This window comes from Lissotriton helveticus, chromosome 10 (genome assembly GCF_964261635.1).
Source record: "Lissotriton helveticus chromosome 10, aLisHel1.1, whole genome shotgun sequence".
In the NCBI taxonomy this organism is placed as follows: domain Eukaryota; kingdom Metazoa; phylum Chordata; class Amphibia; order Caudata; family Salamandridae; genus Lissotriton; species Lissotriton helveticus.
In genome coordinates this window covers 189,001,203-189,021,263 of record NC_136071.1, presented here as the reverse complement: position 1 = coordinate 189,021,263, position 20,061 = coordinate 189,001,203, and the positions used below count along the sequence as shown (strand labels likewise).

Below are 20,061 nucleotides of genomic sequence, written 5' to 3'. Positions count from 1 at the left end.
TGAAAGAAATGAAGAGTAGCTCTTGTAATTCACCAATTATGGGAGTTAAAAAGGCTAACGGAACATTTAGGATCGTACAAGATTTGAGAAAGGTTAATCAAATTGTTATTCCATGTTGTCCTGTGGTTCCAAATCCAGCAGTAATTCTATTTCAGATTCCATATGATGCTGAATGGTACACAGTCATTGACCTTTGCAATGCATTCTTTACTGTTCCTCTACACCCAGACAGTTATGAAATCTTTGCTTTCAGATTCCAAGGTAAGACCCTTGGATGGACAAGAATCCCTCAGGGCTATACAGAAAGTCCTTCAATCTTTAACGAACTGTTAAAAAGATCATTAGAAGATTTAGACTTACCAGGTAGGTCTACGTTAGTGCAGTATATTGATGATTTGTTAATAGCTGCAAAGACAAGAGAAAATTGTGTAACAGACACAATAATTCTGTTAAATCGCCTTGCAGAAGAAGGACATAAAGTGTCCCCAGCAAAACTACAGTTTTGCAAACAGGAAGTGAAATATCTTGGTCACAGAATTGCAAAGGGAAAAAGACAAGTAACAATAGAGAGAATAAAAATGATTCAAGCAATGTTACCGCCAAGAACACAAAGACAGGTCAGAATGTTCCTGGGAATGGTAGGTTACTGTCGACAATGGATAAGTGGATTTTCAGTAATTGCGAAACCACTACAAAGACTGACCAAATCAGATGTAAAAGATCCAATTATTCTCAATGATGTTGAGATGGAATCTTTTGAAAACTTGAAAAAGAGCTTATGCCAAGCTCCTGCTTTGGGTATGCCAAATTATGAGAAAGATTTTGAACTGTATTGCAGTGAGAGAGAAGGATGTGCATTATCTGTGTTAATTCAGAGACATGGAAACCTAAAGAAACCTATTGCATATTTTTCTGCAGTTCTTGATCCAATTGCAAAAGCATTACCAGGTTGTTTGAAAGCAGTTGCAGCTACTAGTATCAGCCTTGAACAAAGTGAAGGAATCATTATGGGATTTCCTGTGAAAGTTTTTGTGCCTCATTCAGTTGAAATATTACTGACAAGAGGTAAGACTCAACATTTAACAAGTAGCAGATTGACAAAGTATGAGAAAATCATACTAGGAGCAGATAATGTTTCGATTTCAAGATGTTTGAATCTGAATCCTTCTACATTACTGCCTGATTCAGAAATCGTTAATGACATTGAGACAGAACATGAATGTTTAGATGTCATGGAATTCTGCACTAAACCCAGAAAAGACATCAAAGACAGACCTTTGCCTGAATCGGATTTTGTATACTTTGTAGATGGCTCATGCTTAAGATCCGAAGGAGGTGTCTTGAAAGCTTCATACTCAGTTTGTACAGTCGAATACATTAAAGAAGCATCATGTCTTGAAGGAGTTCGTTCAGCTCAAGTAGCTGAATTGATTGCTTTAATTCGTGCATGTGAAATATCAAAAGATATAAGAGTTACCATCATTACTGATAGTCAGTATGGGTACGGAGTTGTGCATGATTATGGACAACTCTGGTCACAGAGAGGATACATGACATCAACAGGATCACCAATTAAAAATGCAGTTTTCATTAGAAGATTAATTGAAGCAATACAATTGCCAAAAGAAATTGCCATAGTCAAGTGTGCAGCACACACTAGAGGGACTGATTATATTTCCAAAGGAAATGCCTTCGCAGATGAAACAGCAAAGTACTGCGCAAGGAAAAATTATTCTTACAATCGGAATAGAAGTACAGAAACTGATTCAAATTCATTAATGCTAACAACTATTGTAGAAACATGGAATGAGATTAGAGATTTACAAAACGAAGCAGATGATGAAGAAAAAGACCAGTGGTTAAGATCAGATTGTAGACAACGTGATGAAGATGGAGTGTGGGTTTACAAAGATGGGAGAGTAGTTTTACCAAATTGCATGATTTCTGACATGGCCAGATTATATCATGGTCCTGCACATTTAGGAAGAGATTCTATGGTCAGACTGTTTAAAGAAACATGGTTCAATACCAAATTTAGAACCATTGCAGAATCTTTTTGTCAAAGGTGTTTATCATGCCAACAAATGAATCCAAACAGAAAATCAGTGGTGGGGACAGGAATAATTGGTCGAGAGGGTGGTCCCTTCACCAGGTTACAAATAGATTTCATTGAAATGCCCTTACACAACTGTTTGAAATATGTACTTGTAATTGTATGCTTGTTCTCAAGGTGGGTAGAGGCTTTTCCTACACGACATTGTGATTCAATTACAGTAGCAAAACTAATGCTCAGAGAAATCATCCCAAGGTACGGTTTTCCAGTCACTATTGAGAGTGATGGAGGAAGTCATTTTGATAACAAACTATTGAAGTTAATTTGCGAAGCTATGAGTATTGAGCAGAAAATACACTGTGCATACAGACCAGAGGCATCAGGTGTAGTTGAACAAATAAATGGAACTATCAAAAACAGAATTGGAAAAATGTGTCTAGAGACAGGAGTTAAGTGGACTGATGCTCTTCCACTTGTTTTGATGTCAATAAGAAGTACACCAGATAAAAAGACAGGTTTGAGTCCTCATGAAATTTTGATGGGAAGAGTTATGAGGCAAGCTTTTGTACCTGTAGGTAAACTGTTGAGCATAAATGACAGTGCAATTTTGGATTACTGTAAAAGGTTATCTGATATGGTAACTTCTGTATCTAATCAGGTGGGAACTGAAGCACAATCAAATGACAAAGTTTTGACACATGATCTGAGACCTGGAGACTGGGTCAGAACGAAAGTACATCGGAGGAGGAATTGTCTATCTCCTAGATGGCAGAAACCTAGGCAGGTAATCTTGATCACTACTAATGCTGTAAAGTGCAGAGGATTGAAGCGCTGGATTCATCCAAGTCATACTATTCCAATACCAACTCCTGAGAATTCTGATGTTGAAAGTGATACCACAGATGACTCTGATTCTGAAGCAGAAGACAGAACAGAAGGTGAAGTAATTCCAGATTCTGAAGATCGACAAGAAAGTCGACATCTGGAAACTGTGCCAGTGAATGGAAATCTGACAAGAAAAGACTTAGAAATAATTGAAATAGATTCTGAAGGTGAAGAGAATCTGCTAAAAGGAAAGATAACTGAGGATTCGGTTGTCTATGTTGAAGACAGAGAAGCTGAACCAAAAGAAGTTTCAGACCAGGAGAGTATCAAAAGGCAGAGAACAAGCTCTGAAGTAAGGAACGAAAATCCGAAATCTGGGAAGCTAGAGGTAATTGAGGAAGAGGAGGAGATCGAATTACCGAGTACCAGTGATGGAAGACAAAGTGAAGTTCCTGAAGGAGTGAAATTGCCGTATAGAGAAGTTCCTGAGTCAATTGAAATTTCAGACTACGAAACTGAGGAAAGTGACGTGGAAGGTGGAAGTGAAAGCAGAAAGAAAAGGACTTGGAAATCTGAATCGAATAATTCTGAACCAAAGAAAAAGTACGTGAGAAAAGCAGACTACTGGCCTGGTGGAAGATTGAGAATCAGATTGATTAAAAAGCCAATAGAACAAGTTGAAGAAATCAGTAGTCAAAAGAGTCCTGGAAAAGAGGTTGGAGTTGGAAGGAAAATAGAAGTGATATCAAGAAAAGGGAAGAGAATAATTAGACCAAACCAGAAATACAAGTCTCCTGAGTGGACTTACTTAGTAATTCCACCTGTTATAGACATATATGATAGTAGTGAAGAAGAAAACGAAATCCAAGAAATTAGTGACAATGATTGAAGTACAAATTTATTAAATTGGCATAAGGCTGAAGAAATCCTGTTAGCTGACACAAGGTCGAAGAAAACTGTCTAATAGAAGAAAACTTATGTATGACATAAGGTCGAAGAAATCTTGTTTAGGGTTATAAAAGGAAAATATATTTTAAAAGGGGGGTGTATATAAATTTTAAAATTTATTTTTATTTTTATTTTGAGGCTAAAACTAACCTAAAAATGCCTTACATTAAGGAGAGCACTTCAAAATGCTCTGTTTTTAAAAGATGCTGTAAGATGACTCTGGTGTGTCTGCTCATTTTAGTTCTGCTCTGGTTGGTACTAGCTGTGATTATACCTTTAGAAATGAATAGAGAATTACACAAAGTTAACTTAACAAGCAAAGCTCTGGTTAGCCAAACTAAACATAGTGCATCTGCAAAAGTAATTGATCATCAGCCTAACATTCATCAAGATAAATCAATAGGTGATTTTTCAAGCAATACTTTCACAAAGCTTTTGAGTGAATATGTAAAGGTAATGGATGCAAAGGATTGTTATGTATGCGTTAAGTTACCCGCTTCTGTTTCTGAGGGAGTAACATATAATATGCTTCCTCTCTCTTATGCTGTTACATGTAGTGTATTAACTAGTTTATTTTATCAAACTGGTCGTTTAGAATATTACTATTCAAATTATGATGAGATTTTTGCTAATGTTAAAATTGATAATGCTTTAAATAAGCATAAGAAAGCTAAACAATTAAGAGAATATTTCCTTGTTACTAACGAACTCACTTATGAGTATGCTTACAAGAATAATCTAACATGTAAATTAAGTGCTGAAGGGAAGAAATTTCTGAATATGGTTGAGGAGAGAAGAGCAATTTATAAGAGAAATGAATTAGTCAAGCAGACTAAGTCATCATTCTGGCAAAAAGAGGATGAGAAACTAAATGGCAAAATGCTTGAAAATATTGCAATTCACATAGACAAACCTGTTAGTGGAAAGCTTTGCATTAGAAGAGATAACACACTTTTTGATAATTATTTTGTAGGTGCAAGCAACTGTGAAGATACTTATCAGATTATGGGAGGTTGGGGATTTAAAGGTGGAAAAGATCCTATCTTTCCTGGAATTTATTTTGTTTGTGGTGACAAAGCCTACTACAACATTCCAGACCATTGGTATGGAACTTGTTATGTGGGAATTGTTTTTCCTAAAGTGTTTCATGTTGACAGAGATTCAGAAGGATTATTTAAAATTCATAATTATGTAAATAGAGCTAAAAGAGAAACTTTTACTGAAGTTCTGGGAGATATTTTCCAAGCTGTAATACCTTTTGTTGGTATAACCCTAAATGCAGGGAGAATCAGAAAATTGTCCACTATAGTTGATAGATTATCAACTGACACTGCTGATGGGTTTCAATTAGTGAATGTTGAAGTTATTGCAATTAGATCCATGGTAATTCAAGACCGTCTTGCTTTAGACATACTCCTAGCAAAGGAGGGAGGAGTCTGTGGCATTTTACATGTCCAACATTGCTGTACATATATACCGGATGAAAGTAAAAATATTGAAATGTATATTAAGAATATTACACAAATGCATTCTGAAATAATTCCTTTAGAAGAAGAAGATTTTACTGGGAAACTTTCAAATAGGTTTCAAGCAATTAAAAACTGGTTTCATAATATCGGAAGTTCAATTCTTGGCAAGATTCTGGCACCTTTGATTATAATTATATTCATTTTTATTTTGACTAAAGTAGGTTGTCTGTTGCATAAAAGAAAGAAGCATTTAAGAGAAAAGAAGAGAATTTATAAACTCAGAAAAGAAGAGGAAAGGGAGATTGAATTGCAGGAGTTACATAGAGAGCGTCATGTTAATTGTAAAGATTATGCTGAAACAGACTTTTAGGTTTACTAATACAATGAATTTGAATCGATTTCTTATAAATTAAATTTACCAAAATTTTGAGTGCTGGTGTGGTGATTTGTTAATCACCAGATGAGGGAGTTGATGGAGCGAGATAGAAAACAAAATTTTGTTTAAACTCGCAAAGTCACATTTCCATAACATGAATAAAATTATTAATGATTTGTGATATGTCGTGCTAATACAACCTAGATTAAACTTTACACGTGGGGGAACTAACATGTGTGCTCATAAACGTGCATAAATGTTGCATCTTTTTGTTCGTGCAAAATAATAAAATAATTTATTGTTTTCGTTTTTGTCATTACTAACTGCTGCATATTTAAAATAAGCATGTGCTTGTTTTGCTTTTCCTTATCTGTGTGATGACATTTCTACTATTCTAGGTGCATATGGGTCTCATAGAAAAACGGAGACTGGTAAATATAAACGCTGCTTTATTTGTTTGCAATGGCTAGGTAACATTTTGATTAATCGGGTGGGCTAATTATTTAGTAAACCATGGGGTGGATACAGAATATACTTTATTTCTTACATTAATACTTTTCTTGTGTTTGTTTTATACTAGAAATCATAAGTTGCCTGCTTTTGAGGCCTAACTATTTGAGCCGCACAAAAAGAGCTAATCCATATTTCTGCAGAAAGTCACGAGACGCCCATTCTGAATTAAAACGTTTATTGAAGCTGCATTCACAAAGCAAAAACTGATGAGCTGACATCATTCTGTCGGACATGGCCAAGGTCGAAAGTGAACTTTTTGTCAGTCCTTAACTTGGCATCCGCGGAAGTTGCACCGTAAGACTATGGAAGCTGCGAGGATGACTTAAAACAAAGTTGCAATCGCAGGAAGCCTCTGGCTTCACATGGAAGAGACAATGGTCTTTGTAAGACATGATTTTGTGGAACTTTTTAAGAATCGGGTGACATGTCACTTGTCACTCTCAGCCAATGGGACGTCGAGTATTTCTGAAAACTTTCCTTTGCTAGTTTAGTTAGCGTAGAAAGGTATAAAAAGTCATGCCCTTAGGGTTGGGCTGGCTGCTGCTTTCTGACTTTCCGATGAGGGTGATGTGCTGCTGGACTTTGCGTAGAGCACGTAAGAATCCTCAAAGAACTTTACTTTAATTTCTGTCTATTTAGCTCAGTTAGGGAAATAGGTTTTAGAAATGCTAAACTTTATATAATTTCTTTAAATTGATTCAATTGCTTAAATTGTAATTTTCTTATTTCTTACCATCATGCTTGCTTTAATGCTAATAAAATTCAATTATAAAACTTACAACATATATACCATAATTTAGAAAATAAAATCTTACTTTTGACAAACAAGCTGGTCTTGGTTATTTAGAAGTATAGGTTACCTTTAGCTAGATCACGTCGCCTATAGTGGTCATTTAAATGATTGGGTTTTATTCTAATGACAATATTCTTTCTGCAAATGTATAAAATGTTTATAGTTTGTAAATAATGTGTATATAGATTTATTTGACCACCTGATTCAGTAGGCCCAAAAATATATCAGGTTCATAAATGGGTCCATGTATAGTTTAGAATTTTGTTTATAGGTTATGAAATTGGGTAGCGTAGTTTATGATATATTTTCTATAGCCCGCTGGATCAGGACTTCATTACTACAGTAAGTTACCCTGAACTGGAAACACCACGCCACACCAACCAGACTCCAAGTGAGTAAAATTCGGTCCCAGGAGAGAACAGTGCAATGCCAGCGATAGCTTGTGTGGATTTTACTTGGGAGACTTGTGGCTGGCAGAGTTTGATACCAGGATCTGAAGACAGATGACAATGACTGGACTCCGAAACAGTGACTTTCATCATTTTGGGGACTAGGCACAGGTTTCAATTGAATGCAGAGAATAGGTGACTTCTCTGCAGGTGGCAAACTCAGAAGGCAAATAGCTGATAAAAAACAAAGGGTTAGGAGAACGTGGCCTAGATCTGTAGACCACAGACCTGATAAGAGCTATATTAGAGGAAGAAGGGAATGTTGTTTGAAATAAAGACAAATATGTAACACATTACTTAATGCGAGTAGACTGACACTAAAGACTCACAACATAGAAGAAGATGTACCTCAACCATTGGTTAAGAAAAAAGTAAAGCCAAGTTGTGCTACATGCGGGGCCCCAAATAAAGTAAAGTAGGCCAGGCTTCAGGGAACTGGGGAATCGTTTCACATCTGAGATGCCTATTTAAGCCACTCTTTTCAATATGAGAATTAGTTGCTGGGAACCACGGGAGTCTTAACAGGTGGAGCACGTAGAGATGCAAAATTAAAGTGAAACCAACTAAGAATGCAAAAAAGCAAACCAATTAGGTATATAGTAGCACATACATATGTGAGAGTCTGTAAGACCTGGAAAAGTGCTTCCTCCCTCCCTTTTCAGGAATGTCAGCAATACACATCCACAGTCTAGAAAAGCTTCCTAACCTCCGTCTTTTTACATGACCATGCCAGGGACTTTGTAGAATGGAACAAACTGGCCGCTTTGGTTCAGACATTCATGTACTGCATACCAACTCCTCTGGCGGGTACTCGCATTTCAAGCGCATCGGATCTTGGCGCTAGGATTCCGGGTTCACTGTGAGCAGTGGGAACTTTGGGTGAATGGGTCAGTAGGTTAATACTGACATGACACAGGTAACAAAATATCCTGGTGAGACTATAATCATTGCCAAATGATATGTTGCCACAACTGCGATACACAGGTCACAACCCGGGCTGGGACAGTAGTCCTGCTGTCACTATGAGGGGTTACTCACTTGGTACATCACAGTGAATTAGTGTGAGGCTGGGGCCAAAGTCTAAAACCAAGATAACAGATACTCATTAGTTTATGGGTGTGATGGGATGTCATCTCATTTAAGGAGCCTAACAACAAGGCTGTTTCTCACCTCCCATGTGCATGCATTTAATATGTTGCCCAATTATTGTAGTAACTTATGGTAGGTTGTCTTTACTGTAGCAGGTTGGACATCCATTTATGATGTTCGGATTAAATGGTGTAAAATTATACAACTATTAAGAGGCTTGTACCCTGGAAGAAGGCACAATTGAATGAAGAGAATTCAGTGCTTTACAAACAAATTATTTTTCAAATTCTATCTGCTCACCTTTTTATGTTTGATTGTTTCTACAGCACATTTTTATTTTTAACTTCTATTGTGAGAGTTTCAAAGTTCAAATGTCTTTTCTTTGTTTTTAATCCAGGTGTTAGTTTGTGGGACTTTCAAGGGAATGAAAATCAAGCCAGGCTCTATGGGGAAGCCGGCGCCAGGTTATGATGTACAGGTAGGATTCAAAGCTCATTTGTTAATGCCATATACACTCATAGAAATATGTTTCAAAGCTTTATGGCTCAGTGCCAGGAACTGTAAACTCCTGAGATTCAATATAGGTGTGAGGTTACTCCTAACCTCAATTCCAGGTGTGGAAAGAATCTAAAGAAGCCTGCTGCGGCAGTGACTCCACTGTAGCTGTTCAAGAGGTGACACGGAGTGGCAGCGCAGAGGAATACCTGTTATGTTATGTTATGTTATACTGAATTTGTAGCGCGCATGTTACTCAGGAGTGTCCTGGCGCGATAGAGAACTGGGGCAGAGTGAGAATCATGTTCGTTTAACTTGCTGAACAGGTGTGTTTTTAAGTGTTTTTTAAAGGGTTGAAACTCATGAATAAATTGAAGGGCAGCGGGGAGCGTATTCCAAGCTTCCGCAGCTTTAACAGCCAGCGACTGGCCCCCCAAGCGCACTCTGCTAAAGCGAGGAATAATCATCCGGCAGTGGGAAGCCGAGCGCAAAGGGCGGTTTGGCACATAAAAGGTGAAACGTTTTCTCATGTAAGCGGGACCCAGCCCATGAAGGGCGCGGTGAGCCAAAGTGATAGCTTTGAATTGCACCCGCTGAGCCACCGGCAGCCAGTGCAGTTCCGTAGGAATTGACGCGCGCTAAATCTCCTAGAGGCATTGAAAAGAAGCCTGGCTGCCGCGTTCTGGATAATCTGGAGCCTATGCAACAAATAACCAGGCAGACCAGTATACCTGGTCTGCATCTGGTGTTATTGTGCACATGGAATCAACCAGGATTTAAGAATATGGGACAGGAATTTGTAAGAGAAAATGGGGGTCATGAATCATATTTTCTTCTATTACAGATCATTGATGAAAACGAGAACATACTGCCACCGGGAAAGGAGGGAGACATCGCCATCAGAGTGAAACCCAAAAGGCCCTTTTCTCTTTTCTCTGAGTACATAGTAAGGAAAAAGTTTTTAAAAAAATCAAATATCATAAAACTGCTCTAAAGGGCCAACTACAAGCCTAAAGTTTAGTATTATATACTTCACCATTGCAAAGCGTAGAAGGTTGCAATGGCTTGTTTTAAGAACGCTTTAATATTATTTTTGAAAAGTGTTCTATTGTACAGTAAAATATTGACTGTGGCTTGGAACTTATTATAAATAAATGAGAAATAAAATGACTATAATGTAAGTCGATTATGTCGAAATACATGAATTGGAGCTGTCCAATCACAACTTAACACTAACAATCGCAATATTTTTCTCAGTACCGAGAATTTCTGCAAGAGCAGGTGTGAAAACGTTTCAATGTACAGCAGTTCATGACATATACTTCCTAATGATTTAGTGTAATCACATTTCCTTTAATGAAAATTCAAAACCAAACTCAAGCGTTACAAGAGTAAGTTTCTACTTTACCAATATAATACTTGGTTTTTACAGAGTGATAGAAAGGGTTATATTCCCCTGCAAACATATGGCACATAAATATAGAGAAATTGTGAAACCTAGATGTAAAAAAATTGTTTGCTCTCTTTGTCATTATGTCAGAGACCTTTAATTATCTGTTAGAGAGTGAAAGCCCCTTTTCATCACAGATGTTGTGGAAGCTTCCCATTCTGACTCTATTCATCCCACTGCCTTCGTACCCTTTCACCTGAACCCTCTTGCCACTTCAAAGAATGGTTAGTGCAGAATGCATCCAGGTTTTATTGGTTGAACAATCAACTTTTTGTTGCCACATGGAACTGAATATTATCTTCCATCCCAGGAAGCCGCAAAGCAGAACTGATTAAATTAAAAAATAATCGACACTGTTCTAAATAGACGAATAGTGAACTCCTGATGAGAAGGTAGTCAGATGGGGATTTCTTTAGGCTGTGCTGGACAACCCTCTGTTGGTCAAGGGGCGAAAGAGCATCCACCATATTCAGAGATCCCTGTCTGCCCGTTGATCATATCAGTGCTGTTCCCTTCTCAGCACTGAAGATTTGCCAAGATTAAGGCTCTCAACCAGCTGACATGTTTGTTCAGAGAAAATGAACTCCCAAAGCAGGTACTGGGCACACGTACAAGAGATAAACAGTATTGATTTTTTTTTTTTTAATTAGTTTTTATTGTTGCATCATCAAACATGGGTACAGTGTATATCAGCTGCTGGCGTGGCGTCAACATTCAGCCGCGGTCAGCCGTTCGCGCAACTTTTCTGTACATAAACCTGTGTAATTTGGCATTTCATCCACTGAACAGTACAGACCAATCAGACAAGTATTCAGGCTGGGATACAGGAAACAATCTCCGCAAGGGAGAAAGAGGATTAACAATAGACATGTGAGTCCCAGCCATAGGGGTCGTTGGATCGGGGCCTGTATAGTTCGCACAGCGGTGTTGCCAGGTAACTGGGGGGACGGAACTGTGGGGGGGAGCATGTAGGCGTTGGCAAGAGCATAGCAGAAGGAGACTGGTGTCGGGTGGCAAGGGGGTCCCCAGTGGTCGCTCATTGGGAGGCATAGCGGCCAGAGGGCGGACGCATCCCATGCATGTGGACAACGGGACGATCGATATGGGGGCAGGGTGTTGATGAGGGGACGTGGAGCACCGGGGTCCAGCACAAGTAGAAGGGCGTCAGGCAAGGATCATGGGCTTACTCGGGCGGGGGAGGGGGAGGGGGGGAGGAATGGTCGGGCCGGTGGTGGGGGGAGGGGGGTGTAGGTGTGGGCGGGTCATCAGTGCGCAAGGACTGCCGGAAGCTATGGAGGAGCATGGCCCATTCCATAGAGATGGGATGTTTGCGTGCGCCCCTGGCCTCCTCCTCCCGAAGGGCATCCTCCTCTGCCGCCGCCCACTTACAGACCGCCCCCGTCCATGCCGCTATGGGGGGACCCTCCGGAGATCACCAATGCATAGCTATACATCTTTTCGCCAGTTGCAGCGCTAAGGATACAAAGCGTCTGTGTGCCGGGTCCTGTTTAGGCATGTGGAAAATGCCTAGTGCGCTGGATTCCCAGGAGGCCAGGGTTGTGAGGCCTGTGAGATCTGTCAGTGTGTCCTGTACCGTCTGCCATAGGGATTGGAGGTTGGGGCAGCTCCAAAACATGTGGCGGAAATCTGCATCGGGGGAATGACATCTGGGGCATAGGAATTGTGTTGTGGGATAAAACTTTTTCAGTCGCGCCGGTGTAAGGTATGCCCTGTGTAGTATGCAGTATTGGATATTCTTGAAACTGGCGTTCCTAGAGACACGTTTCGGGGCCTCCAGCGCCTTGGTCCATTCCGAATCATGTAGGGCGAGCCCGATGTCCTCCTCCCATGTGGCCCGCAGGGTCGCCAGGGGAGCGTACGAGAGTTCCCGGATCGCTTTGTACAGCCAGGTGATTAAATGGCGTCCCATTCCCATGCGCAGGATAGTGTGTATAACCGGATGCGTGTCAGGTTCGCCGGCCTGGAGATTATGGTAAGGACGGAACCCCTCAAGTAGTTGTCGGTATCTAAGGAATTGACCTGGGGGGAGTTCGAACTCAGCGACCAGCCGGTCGATCGATTTCAGCTGACCCTCCTCAAAAAGCGACTCCATGTCCGTGATATCGCAGTGCGTCCATTCAGCGAGTATAGGGGCCGAGAAATAGGAATCCCGTCTGGGGCAGCTGACCAGCGGTAGTAACGGGGAGTACGGGGTCCTCCCCGGGGACATCCGGTGGATACGCATCATGCATTGACGCACCATCGCGACTTGAAGGGGGTATGTACGTCGTGGTTTGGTGCCCGGGAGGAGAAGACGGATGAGCTCCGGGGTCGTAACTCTGCCGGTCGGGGTGTAAGTCTCCTGGGTATGTCGGTCCGCCGTCCAATAGGACAGCCATTGGAGCTGCGCCGCCAGGAAATAGGACTCAAAGGAGGGAGCTCCGAGCCCGCCCTGTGTTGTGGGGAATTGGAGGGTTTTCAGGGCCACTCTGCGTTGTACTGAGCCCCATATAAGGGTGCCAAGGAGAGAGTTGAGGTCTCGGAAGAAGGACCTAGGTGGCACCACAGGTAGGTTAGTGAAATGATAGAGGAGCCAGGGGAGCATCACCATTTTAGCCAGGGCTATCCGCCCTATCGGGGCCAGTGGGAGCTTGGTCCAGAAGGCAACAGCCGGGCGGAGGCTAGCTAGCGCCCTACGGTGATTACCATCGAAGATTTCGGACGGAGAGTGATATAGGCGGACACCGAGGTAACGGGGGGGCTTCCGCGGACCATGAGAGTCTGAGTCCCCAGCCTAATGTCACGGGGTGGCAAATCCGGGTGGAAGGGGTAGATCGTGGACTTGTCCCAGTTCACTCGGAGTCCCGAGGCGTCTGCGAACTCAGTGAACGTCACCCCTATGGGGGCAAGGTCAGCTTCGATGTCCCGGACGTATATGAGGAGGTCATCTGCGTACATAGAGACGCAGTGTGTGACGTCTGCGAGCGGGATGCCCCAGTGTATTCCCTCCTGGCGCAGTCTGATCGCCAGCGGTTCGACAGCGAGGGCAAACAGAAGAGGTGATAGAGGGCACCCCTGTCTTGTGCCCCGCCGGACCTCAAATGCAGGCGAAATGTGTTTCCCAATCCGGACTCGTGTTGTCAGATCGGTGTACAGAAGGCGTGTGTACTCTATGAGTATCGGGCCAGCGTTGAAACGACGTAGGACCGAGAAAAGGTATGGCCAGGTGAGGGTGTCGAACGCCTTCTCTAGATCTAAGATGAGGCAAGCGGCGCGAGGGAATCTGTCCCGTACCTGGTCCTGGACATGGAAGACTCGGCGGATGTTCTGTGAGGTGTTTCTCCCCGGAACGAATCCGCATTGGTCAGGGTGGATCAATGGGCATATGACCTGGGCGTATCTGTCAGCTAGTATCTTCCCGAGGATCTTACAGTCCGCTGACAGGTGCATGATGGGGCGATACGAACCCATGTGGTGTGGGTCTCTGTGTGGTTTGGGGAAGGTAACAATCACTGATTCTCGCAGTGAACAGGGTAACACTCCCAGATCAAGGGCCGCTGCGAACACCCGAGCCAGGCGAGGAACCACTAGGGGGGAGAAGGTCAAGTAGTATTCCAGCGGGAAGCCGTCGAGACCCGGGGCTTTATTACGAGACAAGGCACGCAGTGCTTGGGTGATATCTGAGGGTGCTATTTTAGCGTTGAGCGTACGCTTGTCAGCATCCGATATTGTGTGCAGCGACAGTGGATCGAGGAAGTGATCCACAAATGACGGAGAGAACCGGGTTGGGGCCCCGTACATCTTAGCGTAATAGTGTTGGAACGCCAGGAGGATCTCAGCCTGAGATCGCACTAGCACACCCTCCAGGTTGATGATGTCCGTGATCGGTTTGATCTCGGTGTCTTGCCTCGCCATCCAGGCAAGCAGCGCTCTAGTTTTGTCCCTGTCTTTATGGACTCTGGTGGCATAGGCCCTGAAGTTATATTTCCTGAGATCAGCGCAGGCTGCCTGGTATGTCGACTTCGCCTCGGCCGTGAGCGCGGCGTGTTGTTCTGAGTTATCGGTTTGTTTAGTGAGTGTAGCTAGGCGCTGTTCCGTGGCTGAGAGTGTCTGTTCCAATGTGCGGCGAACCCCTGCAATCTGTTGGATGCATTCCCCCTGTGCCACTACCTTAAACGCATCCCACTCCACCAACGCCGATGATGCTGTGTTCGCATTGCGTGAAAAGTAGTCTTGTATGCAGTTTTTGTGTGAGTCCCTGAACACCTGGTCTGCCAAGCAGTCCTTAGGGAGTCGCCAAGTGGGGACGGGCGGGTTCGGGGGGCGCCAGGTCAGTCGTAATATGTGGGCGTCATGGTCCGAGATGATCTGACCTAGGTAGTCCGAAGAGATCATTTTAGGGAGGAGTGGTGCAGAGCATAAAAACCTGTCCAGGCGGACCCGAAGGTTGTGGGGTATCGAGTGGAATGAGTATATGCGGGCATGAGGGTGTAAGTGTCACCAGGCGTCAGTAAGCGCCCAGTGCGTGGTCCATGCTTGGAATAGCTCCGCCTGCCGGGGGACTGGGGAACGTGCAGGGGGGGGGTGTGAGCGGCCAAAGTAGGATCCAGTGTGCAGTTGTAGTCCCCACCCTAAGACCCAAGGAACGGTAGTGAACTGGGCCAAGACACCTGTAAGGTGATCCCAAAATTTATCCTGCTCAGTATTAGGGGCGTAAATGCTACCCAGGAGGATTCCCTGTCCATCTAAGAGTCCCTCTAGTAGTGCATATCTGCCTTCCCTGTCTGAGTGCTCGGAAGGGAGTGCCCGGCCTAATCCATATTAAGGCGCGCGCGCAAATGCTGAGTATGTCGTGGCACAAAAGGTCCCCCGCCATTTGGCCTGTAACCGGCCTAATTCAGTTGCAGTGATATGTGTCTCTTGTAAAAGCAATACTAGCTGTCATGCGCTTTATGTAGGAGTAGACGAAGTAGCGTTTACTGGGTGTGTGGAGGCCCCGTACATTTAGTGTGAGGACATTAACGTCCGAACGTGGAGCCGTCATTACTAAGGGGTCGTGTGTGCGATCGGGGCCCCCCTGCTGTCCCCGCGGTCAGTGTGGTCATGTGTCTCGCGTTAGCTCCTGCGCGCCATGCTTCCATAGGTATGGGGGGGGGACTGTCGGGAGTAAAAACAGGTAAAACCAAGGGTGGGAAACAGTCCCAATACAGGGGATATATCACCGGGGGTGGCATATCCAAACTTGTGTCCCACTAGGGGAGAAATACAACAGAATTCTGCGGGGGTGGCAGCATGTGTTACCGCTAGGCATGTGCGCGGATCTGGCTTTTGTAGGAGATGTGTCTATCGCGCGCGAGCGCACACAGTCAATTGGTGATGCAGCTTTGGCTCACAAACAACACATAGAACGATCAAGAAAAGAGGATACAGTAATTGTCTTTCCATCCATCATGAAGAGGTGCCAGGTTGTCCGGCCAGGGTAGCGTCCACTGTTTGTGCGACCATGAGAGGGGAAGAGATTGAGCCAAATCCCGACATTGTGCCATCGCTGTCTCGGTCTTTCTCAGGGGTGAACAGATGCGGTTGGTGTTCCAGGTCCAATGCAGGGGGAGATAGGTGTAGTTCAGCCACCGCCCTTAAGGCGTCCCGTCTCTCCCGTATGATTTGCGTAAAGTCGGGTGAGCCCGAGGGGGAGGATGCTTGGCTTTTGGAGAGGCCCGTCGGGGTACGTTTCGTGCCCCGTCTCCTGGATCGACGTGAATTACTGTTGTGTTCTCGTTGGGGCCCGGCTTTGGGGATCAACGGACAGTGAAGCTCAGCCCAGTCCTGTGCCTCATCCGCAGTGGTGAAGAATATGGACTTTCCATTGTGCAGCACCTTGAGACGGGCCGGGAACAGTAAAGAGTATTGGATATCGTTGGCGCGGAGGCGTCTCTTAACATCCAGAAAGGTAGACCTCTGCTGTTGGACTTCTCGGGCATAGTCTGGGAACACCATGATCTGTTGGTCCTCCACCTGCAGGGGACCCGCCGTTCGGGCCGCACGAAGCACCGCATCGCGGTCTCGGAAGTGAAGGAACTTGGTCAGCATGGGCCGAGGAGGGAGACCCGGCTTAGGTTTCCGGGCGGGGACCCTGTGGGCTCTTCAATAGAGAAGAATGGCGAGCGCTCCGATTCGGGGGTGAACGATCTGGTCCATGATTCCATATAGGTCAGGGGGTCTGAGTTCTCAATTCCCTCCGGCAAACCCAGGACGCGGATGTTGCATCGCCTCGAGCGTCCCTCCAAATCCACCGTGCGTTCTTTGAGGGCCGCCACACGGCGCAGGACCTCCCGCAGGTCCGTCCCCTGAGTTTTCACCGTGGGTTGTAGTGCGGCCACAGTTTGCTCCCCCTCCTTCACCCTGTCCGCTAGCTTACGATGGTCGTCGCGGATCAGGCTGATGTCTGTCGTCAGGACACCTAATCGTTCCTCCATTGAGAGTCGAGACAGTTCTATAGCTGCCAGCACCTGGTCCAGTTTCGCCGATAAAGTGGGGTCGGCGTGTGACGTGTTGACCTGCTTCCAGGCTCGTGTGTGCGGCATGTTCCCAGGGGCCGTTTTAAGGGATGGCGGCCACCTGCGAGCCCTTCGGTTTCCCCATGAGGCCGATGGAAAGGGCCCTGTACCGCTGTGTATTCAGGGACCAACGGGCCACCAAACACCAGTTCGCTGGGGCGGACAACAACCCGGTGGGGGTTGGTTACGCGGTCTTTGTTGGTGCAGGGGTGGTTAGGGGCTCGCCCACTCAGTGGTCTCACCTCAGCGGTGCGTAGTGCCGTAGAAGGGTGCCGGTAGAAAAGACAATAGGTGCCCAGGCATGGCCAGGCCGCTCCAACCACCTGGTAGTCCAGATTCATGGGGGATTGGAACCAGGGGGGCCCAGATCCGGAGCGTGCCGGCAGTCCGCAGCCGCTGGTGGCTTCAGTGGCGTAGTAGGGGGTTATGTGCGTATCCACGGGCACGCACGATCTGGGAACTTTACCCCACTGTCGAGTTCCTCTACAGGAAGGGGCCCTTCGCCGCCCGAGATGAGGCTGTGTGGAGGCGACAGGCTCCCGCTCCCCTCCCTGGCACTCAGAGTAGTCCAGGCACCTTTCACTGGGGTCAGGGGTCAAGTGGCAAGGCCCCAGGGGTCTGGGTGCGGTGGTGGGTCGTCCTCGTTGTGGCGGGTGGCCGCCGCTGATCCGGGGGCGTCGCCGCTCTCAGAAGGGGGATGTGGCAGCCCGCGCCGAGCCCTGTGCCTGGGTCCCTGTAGGCGCCATGTTGGGGTCAGGCACCACGACCCGGAGAGTTGCCCGTGGGTCCAGGAATGTCTGGGCCCGCACACCCGTTCAGGGAATGTAGAGGCGGGTGTCCTCCGATGAGCCCCGGAGAGTACGGGAGGCAGCTGGGGCACTGGAGCTGGAATCCCCGGGGGGACCGGCACTCACCGCCAAGAAGAACTGCGGCCGTCAGGATGAACCGGCGCCGTGAAGTAGGTGTGACCGCGGGTGACCGCCAATCCGCGGTGACAGGTTGGGTAGATGTAGGAGTCGGGTCAATCCCCCCTCCGGGAAGGGGCGCTGGTGATGTGGAGTCCCGGGGCTGCAGCCGCCATCTTGCGCCCAAACATGTGACCTCGATGGAGAGCCCGGTCGCGGCTTCCCATCACGGGGCTGGCTGCGTCTCACCGCTCGGATCACTGGCGGCCGGCCGGCCGCACCGCTCAGGGCCGCCGATCGGAGGACCCAGGTGCACAGTGGCGCAGGTATCAGAGGAACGGAGCCACGACCACCACTTTGTAGCTCGGCGCGAGGCTCCGGTGGGAGGTGTCACTGGAGATTCCGCCCGGTAGCGCGATCCGCGCCTCACCCGGGGGGTGCCGCCTGAAGTGGGGGCACTCCGGGTGCCAAACCTGAATGTTGAGGCTCCCGGCGATCGCTGGAACTGGGCAAGATGCTAGCCCGATCGCGGAGCCTTAGCAGAACACAGCCGCCATCGTGCGATTTACATAACAATAAGTCGACACCGGTGGTGTGAAAAACACTTTGCTTTATGTAGATATTCTTCAGAAATTACAACGCCAGCCGACACGTGTTTCGTTAACAGGGGGATTCCTGTGACTCATCAGGGCGAACAGGCGTATAAAGGGGTTGCTAGTTACCGGTGATAATTCCAACCTGGTCGACGGGTGATAATCAGGCCGTAGGTGCGGTAGAGAGAAGATGAGGGCAGCACACACAGACGGGTACGTCTGTGCGGTAGAGACCTTATGGTGTCTGGTCTTGATGGTGCACGGAGGTGCTCATCTCGTAAATCTGGATCAGCTAGAGTTAGATTAAATGAAAATGAAAACGGAAATGTTTCCAGGGACATTAAGATTGGCAGGGGTGTTCAACAAAGTTGTGTGCTTGCCCCACTCTTGTTTATACTATATAATAATGATTTGCTTAATGGCTCAGACCCCCAATGCACTGCGCCTCTTAGTGTCTGCGTTTATTGATTTTATGACCAACTTAGATCTTCAAACCAATTTTACAAAATCGCGTATTACTTGTTCGATCATTGAAAATCATTTATCATATGTCGATTTTACATAATTTGTTGAAGGCCACAAGGAGCACCACTGCTCCATATAAATGCTTTCAGGATTACTTATGTAGTGCAAATGGTTATCAGCGTATAGGGAGACCTCATAATTAATTTCCCTGGACCATCTGAAGCCAGCAATGCAGGCATCCTGTCGGAGTAACTGAGCCAGTGGTTCAACTGCCAGAGCAAAGAGCAGGTGTGACTAAAGGCACCCTTGTCCCATGCCTCTTCTCAGCACAAATGTGTCGGAGAGGAATCGCCAAATATTTTGTGTGAAAGAATAAAATAGAGAAGACACCAAAACATCAGATGAAAGGTGAGTTTATTATCCATGGAGCACCTCACAAACAGCTTCCACCAACTGTCTGTCTTAGAACACAGAGGCCTGTTCATACTTCAACATTCTAAAACAATCACAGACCTCAAAGAATCTGATACACCACACATCTCTCTGAAGAAAACAAAATACACAATGTCAAAATGCAAAACGAAATAGAACAAATAATTAAATGTATAACTAACGTTTCAATGGATATATACATTTAAAATAAAGCTCAAACATGGTCTCAGAGAAACTTTTCATTCACCTCGCAGAGAAATGGGTGTTTGGTTTGACATTCACACCAGACTCGGGTGCCTTAGAATCTTTTCCTCCATGCCGCACCACATCAACCAGGAGTCTATGAAGTTTTTCCCAGCAGTTACGGTTTGAATCCCAAATTCTTCCTTCAAATGTTTCCATTGCATTCTGGGAGAGTTTAACCAACTCAGAGGGAGCTGAGAAATGTTGCTCAGATGCTTTTCCTTTCATAACATTACCCACCCTGCTATTTTCTAGCAGACCATGCAACACATTCCTATACTCTCCACTCTTCATCTTTCACGTCACGCCATCCTTTACTCCAACTCATCCAGGACTGAACCACCATGCGAATAGGCTGCTTTCCCCTAAACTATTGGCAAGCGATCTACCTTTAAAGTCTTGCCAT

At 45.5% G+C, this 20,061-nt stretch overlaps 1 protein-coding gene across 2 annotated transcripts in view; it reads left to right on the top strand.

Moving 5' to 3' along the window:
* The window catches only part of LOC144786124 (acyl-coenzyme A synthetase ACSM3, mitochondrial-like), a 413,227-nt gene that overhangs the window by 305,984 nt on the left and 87,182 nt on the right, over window positions 1-20,061 (top strand). For both annotated transcript variants that reach the window (XM_078665090.1, XM_078665091.1), the window contains exons 9-10: window positions 8,913-8,993; window positions 9,855-9,956. In XM_078665090.1, coding sequence (XP_078521216.1) covers window positions 8,913-8,993; window positions 9,855-9,956 — 183 coding nt within the window. The remainder of the gene's footprint in view (window positions 1-8,912; window positions 8,994-9,854; window positions 9,957-20,061) is intronic.